The sequence below is a fragment of the Cebus imitator genome, unplaced genomic scaffold, assembly GCF_001604975.1.
Source record: "Cebus imitator isolate Cc_AM_T3 unplaced genomic scaffold, Cebus_imitator-1.0 Scaffold190, whole genome shotgun sequence".
Taxonomy (NCBI): domain Eukaryota; kingdom Metazoa; phylum Chordata; class Mammalia; order Primates; family Cebidae; genus Cebus; species Cebus imitator.
This window is the reverse complement of record NW_016107505.1, coordinates 1,898,775-1,912,142: the sequence shown is the minus strand read 5'-3', so window position 1 is coordinate 1,912,142 and position 13,368 is coordinate 1,898,775. Positions and strand designations below refer to the sequence as shown.

The 13,368-nt window shown below is 33.7% G+C and overlaps 1 protein-coding gene across 1 annotated transcript in view; it reads left to right on the top strand.

Annotated features, from left to right (window-relative positions):
* Window positions 1-13,368, top strand: part of LOC108316687 (serine/threonine-protein kinase Nek1) — a 174,516-nt gene that overhangs the window by 91,021 nt on the left and 70,127 nt on the right. The window contains exons 19-22 of the mRNA XM_017546660.2: window positions 7,688-7,771; window positions 8,202-8,285; window positions 8,735-8,812; window positions 9,387-9,482. Coding sequence (XP_017402149.2) covers window positions 7,688-7,771; window positions 8,202-8,285; window positions 8,735-8,812; window positions 9,387-9,482 — 342 coding nt within the window. The remainder of the gene's footprint in view (window positions 1-7,687; window positions 7,772-8,201; window positions 8,286-8,734; window positions 8,813-9,386; window positions 9,483-13,368) is intronic.

Sequence of the window (13,368 nt, the reverse complement as noted above, 5' to 3'; positions counted from 1 at the left end):
AAAAAAAAAAAAAAAAAAAAAAAGGTAAAGCCTGCTCTCACTCACCAAAGGACTGGAAAAGGGGAATCCCAACAAAGATAGGGAACCTCAACATTTTCTTCACACCAGGGGCCTGGTGAGTGATTCAAGCTCAGGATAGCAGTGAAGCCTCAGGCTATCCCAGCCCCCCTCCACAGCTGGTTCATGGTGCCTCTACCAGAGGTAAAGAGCACGGTCCTTAGGAAGTCTTCCAACAACAGCAGGTAGCAAAGAGAAGCAACTTCCATTCTCACAAGACAGCAGCAGCAGTGATAGAGCAGGAGCTCCAGAAGCACCAGAAGAATGAAGCAGACAAGAATAGTAACACAAGTTTTCAGAAAACCAAACTGCAATTGGAACAAAAGCCCACAAAAGTAGACTGGAAGCCGATTGCTAAACCTTGGCAGGCTGCCTCCTGCATAAAATAGATTAATCAGGACTCTGAGCCTTCTAACATAATCACTTGTCAAACCAAGCTGAACTCAGCAAAAACACAATGTGTGTGAGAAATGACGTTGATTTGACATTTATATCAAGATGAATCAGATGTGGAAATTACTTGACAAGGGTTTTAAAGTTGCTGTCATAGAAATGCTTCAACAATCAATTATAAATTATCTTAAAATGGGAAAAAGGGAAAACCTCAGTAAACAAATAGAAGTTTTGAGGAAGAATTAAATGGAAATTAAAGAACTGGAAAATACAATAATCAAAATTTAAAATTTATAGATTACACTCAGTAGTATAGTGGAGATGATGACAGAAGATAGAATTAATGAACTTGAAGACATATCAGTTCAGTCACTCTATCTGAACAACAGTAAAAATACTGAAAAAAATTTATTAGTCTTAAGAATTTGTAGGACAATTCAAAAGATTTAACATTGTATCATCAAAGCTACAAGGACAGGAGAAAGTATGTGACTGAAAAAATGTATTTGAAGGAATAGTGACTGAAAATTTCCCACATTTGGTGAAAGACACAGATTTAAGAAGCTGAGCAAAGCCTCCAATAAGATACACTTGAATCTACACTAAGAAACATTTTTAAAAAGACAAATCTGTAAAATGGGAGAGAGAAATGACACATTCCATATGAAAGTACACCAATTTGAATGACAGCAGATTTCTCATCTGAAACCCTAGAGTTTAGAAGGAAGTGGTACAACATTTTTCTGGTGCTGAAAGAAGAAAAAGTACTATCAAGCTTTAATTCTGTATCTGACCAAAAGTGTCCTTTTGGAATGAAGGGGAAATAAAGACATTCTCAAATGCAGGAAACTAAAATAATTTGTTGGTAATAGAGCAAAATTAAGTTACTAAGGATAAAGACATAAAAAGAGACATTACATAGTAACAAAAGAATCATACACTAAGAAGTTATTGTAATCCTAAATGTGTATACACCAAATAACCATGCTTTAAAGTATATAGAGCAGAAATTAATAGAGCTGAAGGAAGAAATAAACCAGTTCAGAATTATAGTTGGAGACCTGAACATCCTGCTCTCTGCAATTGATAAAACTACTAGACAGAAAATCAGCAAGGTTATAGAATAAGCAAACACCATCACTAACCACCAAGAGCTAATTTGCACGTACAGAATGTTTCACCCAACAGCAGAATATACATTTTTAAGCACCCATTAAAATTCATCAAAGTAGATAATATGCTGAATTATAAAACGTTTACAAATATAGAGAACAGTGGAATTGAACTAGAAATCAGTAGCAGGAAGATGACAGGAAAATCTCCAAATATTTGAAAATAAACACTTTTAAATAAACCATAGGTAAAGAGGGAATCTGAAAGGAAATTCAGATGTACATACAGCAGAATGGGAATAAACAACCAAAAATTTGTGGGATAGAGCTGAAGCACTTCTGTGAGGGAAATTTATAACGCTAAATGCAGACAGCAGAAGAGAAGAAATGTCTCAAATCAACATAAGTTCCTACCTCAAAATACTAGGAAGAAAAAGAGCAAAATAGTCCCAAATCAAGCAGAATAATGGAAGTAATTAAGAACAGATATTGATACAATTGAGACCAGTAATGCTATTGAATAATGTAATGAAACAAAAAGCTGACTCTTAGAAACATAAAAGTGAAATTGATAAATCCCTAGCAAGATTGACAAAGATAAAAAAGAAGACACAAATCACCAATATCAGGAATAAAACAAAGGGTATAATTAAAGATCTTGTAGCAATTAAAAGGATAAATTCAACTTTACATTAATAAATTCAACAACTTAGAAGAGATGAACCAATCCTATAAGACTTATAAACTACCAAAACTTAGCCAGGTTGAAATAGACATCTTAAATTGTCCTAAAACTATTTTAAAAGTTGAATTTGTGATTCAAAGACTATTGAAAATCTCTAGGCCTAGATGATTTTACTGGAAAATTTTACCAAACATTCAAAGAAGAATTAACACCAATTTGATAAAACGCTACAATCTGTTCCCAGAAGTAGTTGTGGAGTGAATACTCATCAACTCATTTTGAGACTGTATTACCCTAATGCTATAGCCAGACAAAGACAGCAGAGAAAAAGCAAACTTTAGACCAGTATCTTTGATGAAGTTAAATACAAAAATCCTCAGTAAAATTTTAGTAAATTATATCTAGCCCCAACCAAGTGAAATTTAGTCTATATGTACAAGTATTTTACAGTATTAAAAAAGTCAATGTGATCTACCATATCAAGAGCCTAAAGAAGGAAATTCATGTGATTACATCAATTGATACAAATAATATTTTGAAAAAATTCACACATTTATGATTAAAAAAAATAACTCCCAGCACAACAGAAATAGCGGGTAATGTTTTCAACCTCATAATAGGCATCTGCAAAAACAGGTAGAAGACTGAATGATTTCACTCTACAGTTAGGGAAAAGGCAATCATGTAACTTTTACCACTCATATTTGACATTGTACTGTAAGTTGTAGTTACTACAATAAAGCAAGAAAAAGAAAAGGCATACAGAATTGAAAAGATAAAGTTGTTGCTATTGCCAGTTGATATGATTATCTGCATGGGAAATCCAAAGGATTCTACAAAAATACTCCTGGAACTAAAGAGTTAATTCATTATAGTTGCAAGATACCAGATCAGTACACAAAAATCAATTGGATTTATATATATTGACAATGAGCAAATGGAGACTCATTAAAAAAAACGTAATGCCATTTACAGTTGTTCCAAAGAATATGCAAAAAGAATTCTAACAAAAGATATGAAAGATTAAATGCAATTAAATGACAAAATGCTGATGAAAAAAATCTAAGAAGACCTAAATACTTGGAGAGATACATTGTTAATGAATCAGACTATTCATAATAGTAAAAATGGCAATTCTTGTTAAATTGATCTGTAGAGTTAAGGCAATTCTTACTAAAATCTCTGAAAATATATTTTTTAATATAGACAGGCTTATTTTAAAATTTATATGGAAAGAGAAAGACCTTAAACAATTTTGAAGGAGAAATTGGAAAGAATCACTCTTTCTAATATTAAGACTAACTTATGGTTACAGTAATCAAAACAGTATAGTAGTGGCAAAGGGATAGACACACAGATCGGTGGAACAGTATGGAGAGCCCCAAAATAGATGCACACAGATGTGTATGCCTAACTGATTCTTGACAAATGAATAACAGCAATTCAGCGGAGGTGGGGTAGCCTTTTCAATATTATTGTGGAAGGAACTGGACATCCATAAGCTCTATCCATCTATCAACCTTGACCTAATCCTCAAACCATATAAAATAATTACCTCAAAACAGATTGTGGTCTTTCATATAAAACATAAATCTGCAAAACTTCTACTAAAAAGAGAAAATTTTGGGACCTAGTGCTAAGCAAAGACTTATTAGACTTGACACCAAGAGTATAATCCAAAGAAGGAAAAGTTGATAAACCGGGCTTTGTCAACATTTAAAAATTTGGCTCTGCAAAAGACTGTTAAGAGCAAGAAAATACAAAATACAGATTAAGAGAAATATTTGTACAGCACTTATCCAACAAAGGGCTTATATTTAGAAAATATAAAGCAGCATCAAAACTTAAAAACATTTAAAAATCCAGTAAAATTTTATATAAAACATTTCACCAAAGAGGACATACAGATGGCAGGTAACACATGAAAAGATATCCGAATCATTTGGGAAATGCAAACTTAAACCAAAATGATGTTATCACCACACACCTATCAAAATGGCTACAATTTAAAAAATAGTGATAAAACCAAGTCCTGATGAAGTTTTGGAGAAACCATTATTGTTTGGAAGGTAAAAATGATACAGCCATTGTGCAAAATAGTTTCACAGTTCTTTTTTAAACTAAAAATGGACTTCATACCAAGAACCAGCAATTTCATTCTTGTGCATATGTTTCAGAGAAAAGAAAACTTATTGTCACTTACATTCATGAGTATTCACAGAAACTTTATGTGTAATAGCAAAAAACTTAAAATTACCCAAATGCCTTTTAATGGGTGAATGAATGAACAGACTATATCATAACACTGTATCCACACTATGGAATGCTACTTTGCAATGAAAATCATCGAATGAACTATTGATGCATTGCAATACTGTGGATGTACCAAATATAATTATATTGAGTGAAAACAGTCTCAAAAAGGATACATATTGTTTGAGTCTGTGTAGAAATTATGATGTATAATTATCAAGATGGAGAACAGTTTAGTGGTTGATGGGTTAGGGAAGGAGGGAGTGAATTTGGCTATGAAGTGTTCCAGTAATAATACAGCTAAGTGTCTTGATTAGGGTGGAGTTACATAAGATGACCTGAGTGACAAAATTGTATAGAGCACAGGCACAGATACAAGATTATGTCTATAATTTGAATCAGTGTCAGTTTCCTGGTTTTGATGGTGTAACATAGTTATGCAAGATGATAAATTTGGGAAAGGCTGGGCGAAGGAGGGCGCAGGACCTCCCCATATATTCTTTTCACCTGTCTGTGGATCTATAATATTTTAAACTAAAAAGTTTTAAAAACTTCCGAGTAACTCAGATTCTTGTATTTCTCAAATATGAAAGGAAGATACATCTCTAGCAATACTCAGTTCACTACCACCCACTCCCCTTAACTTTGTAGATATTCCCATAAGCCTTTTCAGAATTTATCTTGCATATTTGCCGCACTGTTTATTTCTTGTTTTCCTTCACCACCCCAACTCTTTGACGTGTGTGTGTGTGTGTGTGTGTGTGTGTGTGTGTGTGTGTGTGTATGTATATATATCCCAAAAGCTGAAATACTGATAAGATATTGCAAGGAGTTTCTTGAAGAGGGGAGCAAACTGAGTGAGTGAAGGCCTTTTGTCATGCTGCAAAAGAAGAAAGCCAGGGCATGCTCATACAGTAAGACTCTTTTACTTTGGTACACCCAAGAAGTGGATGTTCTTATGCCTAGACTTAATAATATTAAGCAGTTTTGTTTTAAGATCAGCAATGTTTATGTGATAGTCACAAAAATATGAACTGGCAGATTTCAGAGTCTGTATGTATTTCGTGTTCTTAGCTAAAATATACTGCCCTTCCACCATTATAATGCACTCTAATGAGTGCTACTCTGAGAGGTATATATAAAGAAATGGTATGGAAGGTCAAAGGAAGCACACTTAACTCCCTAGAGAAGGTTTTGAAGAGGCTTACAGGGTAAGATACTTGGTTTGAGTTTTGGAAGATGAGTAGAGTTAGCCATCTTAAAGAATGAGTGAGATCATGATACAGTCTACAAACCACAAGTATTTGTTATAGCTGGAATGTAGAATTTATGACGGACCAGTGGCAGAGGTGAGACTAGAAATGGCTAGATCACAAATGGCTTTAGCTGCCATTCAATAGAATGTGGATTAAAGTCTGAAGATAATGGTAACCGTTGAAGGATTTGTGTGGGATTTGATGTGAAAGAGAAGGGTTACTCTCAGGGCATTGTAGAGAATGGAATTGTGGGATGTGAGACTAGAGGTAAGATAAGTTGGGAAACTCTTTTACCAATTTAAGAGTCAAAAGAAAAGAGGCTGAGCTAAGGCAGAAACTGAAATAATAAACCATAGAATTATTGGGAGATAGAATTGGTAATTTGACACATTTGAGTATAGTAGGTAAGACGCAAATATAATTCCTAGTGTGCTGACTTGAGTGGCTGATCATGTTCAGTAACTGAACTGGGAATAAGATTATGTAGTAAAAAGGATAAAGTCAGGTTTATAAATTATCTGAGGTAGCTTTGCTGCATAAGAGTGGAGCTGCTCAGATGTCAGTTTAACATGCACAGAAACCTGTAGTTAAAGAGAAAGGGGATACCAGGTTGGAAATCAGCAGCATATGTTAAAGCCTGGGGATGGGAAGAGAAGGAGGGCCGGAAAATGAAACTCTAGAAAATATTGACATTCAGCAATGAGCCAAAGAGAGGAAAGCCTGTGAGAAATAGTGACCATTGGAAGAACTCAAGAGAGAGTGAGTGCCATTATAAATATCGAAAAAGAAGAGAGACTTTTTAAAAATGTGTGAATTAGAGAACATTTATATAGTGGAGTGTTATAAATAGTATATAGTCACTTAAGAATAGTGTTTGTAAGGAGTATTAAATGGACGTGGGAAGAGACTTAGGATATAATATTATCTGGATAACTAGTAAAATGCCAGTTTTATAAAAATAAACATGTATGTATTATACATATGCAGAGAAGGAAATTCTCAGATGCAGAATTATAAATGATTCACATTTTCTTTATGTTTAAATAAATTTTCTATAATATGTATATATTATGACAGAAAAATACATATATAAATTAAGTGTAAATTAAGTGGATTCAGTCAAAACTAATTTAATTTCCAGTGGAAGTGTTAAATGCAGAAATCACCCAAAAGAGTTTATTTGAATTGTGTAGCAGGTAGTCATTGGTGACTTCAGAAAATTTTCATCATAATGGGATCAGAAACTAGATTGTGGTGAGCTGAAAAGTGACTGGGAAGCAGGAAAATTGAGATGATAAATATAAAAAGCACATGTTCAATAAGCCAATAGAAAGGCATTTGACAGGGTAGTGCGACTAGAGTTTTTTTAAGGGAGGAACTTGAAGTATGCTAAAGGAAGAGAAAGTATATAAACTATGTTCAAAAATGAGTCTGTTTGTGTTTGGGTACGACCATTTGCAGTATAGTCACTGAACCTGCCAGAGTGCAAAGAGTTTGATTAAGATCTGTTCATTAATATACAACACATTTGTTGAATTCAGAAAAAGCAATCTCAAATATCTTTGTATGTGTTTAGTATGTATACAGACATATGTTGAAATGGATTGGCTGTTTGTAGAAGAAAAATTTGGTTTGGGGTTTAGCTAACCTCCAAAGCAGTGATTAAAAAGAAAACCCTCTTAAACGAGTAATTCAAAGATAGCTGGTCTCTATTTTGAATAATTATATTTGGGGCTTAAATGCTTCCTTCTGTTCTCACTGAAGATACATTTCAAGTTGGCATAGGAAAATACCAGGGTTTGTTACCAGTTTATCATCAAGAAATGATCAGTATTTGCCAAAAGAAATAAAGTAGCACCTGGATGTTCCTTGGTAAGATAATAATGTAGCCATAGTCATTCTTTAAACTTAGTACATTAAATGATAAACAGGGAATCCTGCAAAACCTGGCAGCTATATATGGAGGCAGGCCCAGCTCTTCAAGAGGAGGGAAGCCAAGAAACAAAGAGGAAGAGGTATGCCTCCCGCATGTTCGCTACCTCCATCACATAGCCGTTTTTGAATTTATTGCCTTCTTTTCTTGCATGGTTTAAATTCTTAACAATTATTTGAAGATTTTGTAGGTCTAGAGGGACCTGTTAATATATTTTTGACTGACATACTGTGTCTTAATTTGCCCCATAACTTATTCAGTATTATGATTTCAATTTCTTTTCTTTTGATTAAAAATTTATAATTTTATGATGTATTTCTTCCTTTTCAGAAGTAAATTGTTCTAAATTAAACACTTGAAAGCTAATATTACATTTCCATTAACCAGATTTCAGAACTTTTATTTCTTGTATTCAAATTAACACTGTTCATTAAATTTTTAAAAATTTATCAGTAAAAATGTCAATAGCTTTACTTTTACATTATTATGTAGGGGTTTTTGCCTCTTTCTAGGTTTATCTGGCACGACTGAGGCAAATAAGACTACAGAATTTCAATGAGCGCCAGCAGATTAAAGCCAAACTTCGTGGTGAAAAGGTAAGTTGAAAAGCAATTTTTTCGAAGAAACTGAATGATATTGTAATAGATTAACATTTAAAATGCTGTGCCATTAACAACACCACCAAAAAAAACTGATGACAGTGGAAGTTCAAAGATCAGAAAACTACACATAAAGTAAATCTTATGTATATGATTTCAGATTAGTAAGACCATTTGTTCCAGAAGAATTCAGAGAGGAAAATACAACTAGTATTCATGGGACGATTAAATGCATTTTATATCATTATCTTTTTGTTCCATTGTTCTTAAAGGCTTGATAGTTGTGTAGAGAGTTCAGTTGTAGCTTTAGGGGAAAACTAACAGCCTTAAATGATTTCCATTTTGTATTTTTAGATTTTAGTTTATTCATTGTTATCTTTCACAGAACTCTGTGCCCAATTTGATGATTCTGTCCTAAGTGATTTGTTTGTCTGCTTATTTTGTAGAAAGAAGCCAATCGTTGTGAAGGACAAGAAGGAAATGGAGAGGCTGACATGAGGCGCAAAAAAATCGAATCACTGAAGGTATAGACTAGAAATGATACAGGTTTTCTTAGAGAACACTGAAAGCTGAGATAGAAAATTGTGTTCCTAAGTTTTGCAGTTAAATCACTTTATTCTTTTCCTTTAATTTTCTCTCCTTTTTATCTTCTACGTTTTGGTTTCTAAAAATAATATTTCTCTCTTTTTGTATTATTTTTATGAAGATAGATAAAACCATGGCATAAATACATGAAACCATCATACAAGTAATCTTGAAAAAATGGTAGCCTTAAAAATGAAAAATATACAGATATACATTTCCATGAAGGTAAATGAAGTCTATGTATAATTGTTATAAATTTTTACATTTTAATTTCCGTTCAAATATACCGGCATTTATTTTCACTCAGCAAGTATTTATTGAACACCTGCTGTATGTCAAGGCTGGTTCTAGGAGCAAGAGATTTAGAGTGAGCTTACATCTTTATTCTAAGACCACATGCACACTTCTTTTTTGGTCAATAAGTAAATACCTTCATGGACCTGGCAAAAAAAAAAAAAAAACCCTATGCCCTTATATCTGGTAACTCATTTTGTTGTTTGTCTTTATTTTTAGGCCCATGCAAATGCACGTGCTGCTGTACTAAAAGAACAACTAGAGCGAAAGAGAAAGGAAGCTTATGAGAGAGAAAAGAAAGTGTGGGAAGAGCATGTAAGATTTAGCTCCTATTCTTCATCCTGGTTGTGTTAACATTTTTATAGCTCTTCCTGGGTAGTTCATCAGTATTATGATTTTCTAATTCTTTTTATTTTGTGGTTTTTTTTCATTCTCATTCTCTCTCACCCTTTGCCTTTACCTCTCTTTCTCAGTCTGTCTCTTTCTATCTCTCTTTCATTTGAGAATAATCTGCATGGAAGCTATTTGGGAGATTGATCTGAAGTCAGAACCTAATTTATTTTATGTTTAAATTTTTGATTATTGCCAAGTAGCTTATCAAAATCCCAGCATAATTGAATGACTACATCGTCCTTCTGCCACTGATTTATAATGCTATTTGTAAGATTTATTAAATTCCTATATATACTAGAGAATGAATTTATAGCAAGTATGAATCAAGCTATATCTTCCTTTGGGCTTTCTACTTTGCTCCATTACTCTGTCTTTTCTGCCAGTACCTTAATGTATTGGTAATTACAGATTTAGAATATGCTTTAATTTCTGTATAATGCATTCCTCATTTCCCCTTTACTCCTTTCTACACTTATTATTCTTAGTTATTTGCTCTTTTTCTTTACCAGATAAATTTTTAGGGTAATTCTTCTTCCTTTTTCTCTTCTTTTAATCCTCTTGTACTTTTGGTTAGTATTATATTAAACCTCCAAGTTAACTTAAGAAGAATTGACATAGTTATAGTAGTTTTTATACATGAACTTGTTAGAGTTCTACATTTATTCACTGTTTCTTTTCTATCTCTTACACAAATTTTGATCATTTTTCACACTTACCTGTTGTATTTATAGTTTCTAATTTCATTTCAATCTTTAAATATTTTTTTCTTAACAGAATATTGCTACTATTTGCAGACATTTTAGGTTTTTGCTTATCCTCTTATCTAGTAAGTTTTCCTGTTCTAACAATTTTCAGTTAATTTTCTGAGTTTTAGCACACAACTAGATCATTGGCAAATAGTTATGATATACATTATAGTAACAACAGTTCCTATAGTTTATTGCTTATTGTATGCCAGGCATATTGTAACCACTCTACTGTTGACCCATAAACAATGTGGTGGTTGGGGCACTGGCCACGTGCACAGTCAAAAATTCACATATAGCATTTGACTTCCACAGACTTTACCACTGATAGCCTACTGTTGATCTGCAGTCTTGCCAATAACATAGAGTAATATATTTTTTGTACATTATATGTATTATATACTGTATTGTTACAACAAAACTAGAGAAAAAAATGTTATTAAGAAAATCATAAGAGAAAGAAAATATATTTACTATTCTTTTGTTTTTTGAGATGGAGTCTTGCACTGTTGCCTGGGCTGGAGTGCAGTGACACAGTCTCGGCTCACTGCAACCTCCACCTCCCAGGTTCAAGCAATTTTTCTTTTCTCAGCCTCCCACGTAGCTGGGATTACAGGTGCCCACCACGGCACCCAGCTAATTTTTTGTACTTTTGGTAGAGATGGGGTTTCACTATGTTGGTCAGGCTGGTCTCGGATTCCTGACCTTGTGATGCACCTACTTTGGACTTCCAAAGTTCTGGGATTATAGGCGTAAGCCACCACGCCTGATCTATATTTACTATTCTTTAAATGGAAGGGGATCATCATAAAGGTCATCATCCTCCTTATTTTCAGGTGGAGTAGTCTGAGGAAGGAGAAGTAAGAGGGTTGGTCTTGCTGCCTCGGGTGGCAAAAGCAGAAAAAAAATCCATGTGTAAGTGGACTTGTGCTGGTCAAACCTGTGTTGTTCAAGGATTAACTATATATATTTTTTAATCCTTACAACTTTACAAAGCAAGGATAGAAAGGGTAAAATAATTATATAAGATCATATTTCCAACTAAGGGCAGAACAAAGATTTGAACCTGGATCTGCCCAATGTTGAAGTCTTTTTCATATGCTGTTTCCCCTGCTTTCTGTAAGTTGTGCCTTAAAAAATTTTTTTTTTTAACTTTTAATTTTTGTAAGTACATAGTAGATGAATATATTTATGGGATACATGAGACATTTTAACATAGAATGTGTACTAATCACATTAGAGTAAATGGGATATCTGTCACCTCAAATTTATCCTTTCTTTGCATTTCGAACAATCCAGTTATACTTTTAGTTATTTTTAAGTGCACAGTAAAGTATTGTTGACTGTAGTCACACTGTTGTGCTGTCAAATACTGGATCTTACTGATTTTATCTAACAATGTTTTTGTACCCATTAACCATTCCTACTTTCATGCGCCCACTACCCTGACCAGCTTTTGGTAACTATGGTGTTCTGTTTCCATGAATTCAATTGTTTTAATTCTTTCAGTTTCCACAAATAAGCGAGAACCTGCACAGTTTGTCTTTCTGTGCCTGGCGTATTTCACCTAACTTAATAGAACCCCAGTTCCATTCATGTTGTTTCACATGACAGAACCTCATTCTGTTTTATGGCTGAAGAGTACTCCATGGTGTATATGTCCCACATTTTCTTTATTCATTCATCTGTTGATGGACAATTAAGTTGCTTCCAGTTCTTGGCTATTGTGAATAGTGCTGCAATAAACATGGGAGTGCAGATATCTCTGATATACTGATTTCCTTTCTTTTGGATATATACGTAGCAGTGGGGTTGCTAGATCATATGGTTAGTTCTATTTTTAGGTTTTTGAGGAATCTCCAAACAGTTCTCCATAGTAGCTGTACTAGTTTACAATTCCACCAACAGTGTATGAGTGTAAGAGGATTCCTGTTTCTCCACATAGTTGCCAGCATTTGTTATTGCCTGTCCTTTTGATAAAAGCCATTTTAACTGCAGCGAGATGATATCTCATTGTCATTTTGATTTGCATTTTTCTGATGATAAGTGATGTTGAGCACTTTTTCATATACCTGTTTGCCATTTATATGTCATCTTTTTAGAAATGTCTATTCAGATCTTTTGCTCATTTTTTAATTGGATTATTAGATTTTTCCTATTGGGTGGTTTAAGCTTCTTATATATTCTGCTTATGAATCCCTTGTCAGATGGGTAGTTTGCAAATGTTTTCTCTCCTTCTATGGGTTTTTTTCTTCTCTGTGTTGATAGTTTCCTTTGCTGTGCAGAAGTTTTTTAACTATATATTATCCCATCTGTCCATTTTTGCTTAGGCTACCTGTGCTTATGGGGTACTACTCAAGAAATCTTTGCCTAGGCCAGTGTCCTGGAGAGTTTCTCCAGTGTATTATTATTTTTTCTTTTTTTAGTAGTTTCATAGTTCGAGGCCTTAGATTTAAGTCTTTAATCCATTTTGATTTGATTTTTGTATGCGGAAAAAGATAGGATGCTAGTTTCATTCTTCTGCATATGGATATCCAGTTTTCCCAGCACCATCTATTGAAGACACTGTCTTTTCTCCAATGTATATTCCTGGAACATTTCAAAAATGAGTTCATTATAGATGTATGGATTTATTTCTGGGTTCTCTATTCTGTTCCACTGGTCTATGTGTCTGCTTTTATTCCAGTACCATCTGTTTTGGTTACAATAGCTCTGTAGTATAATTTTAGGTCAGGTAATGTGATTCCTACAGTTTTGTTCTTTTTGCTCAGGATAACTTTGGCTATTCTGGGTCTTTTGTGGTTCCATATGAATATTAGAGGAGTTGTTTTACTTTTTTAATTTTTTACAAAAAAATAACAGTGGTAATTGGATAGAAATTGAATTGATTCTGTAGATTGCTTTGGACAGTATGGGCCTTTTTTCTTTTATTGTACTTTAGGTTCTGGGGTACATGTGCAGATCATGCAGGATTGTTGCATAGGTACATACATGGTAAGGTGGTTTACTGCCTCTATCCCTCCCGTCACCTATATCTGTCATTTCTCCCCATGTTATCTGCC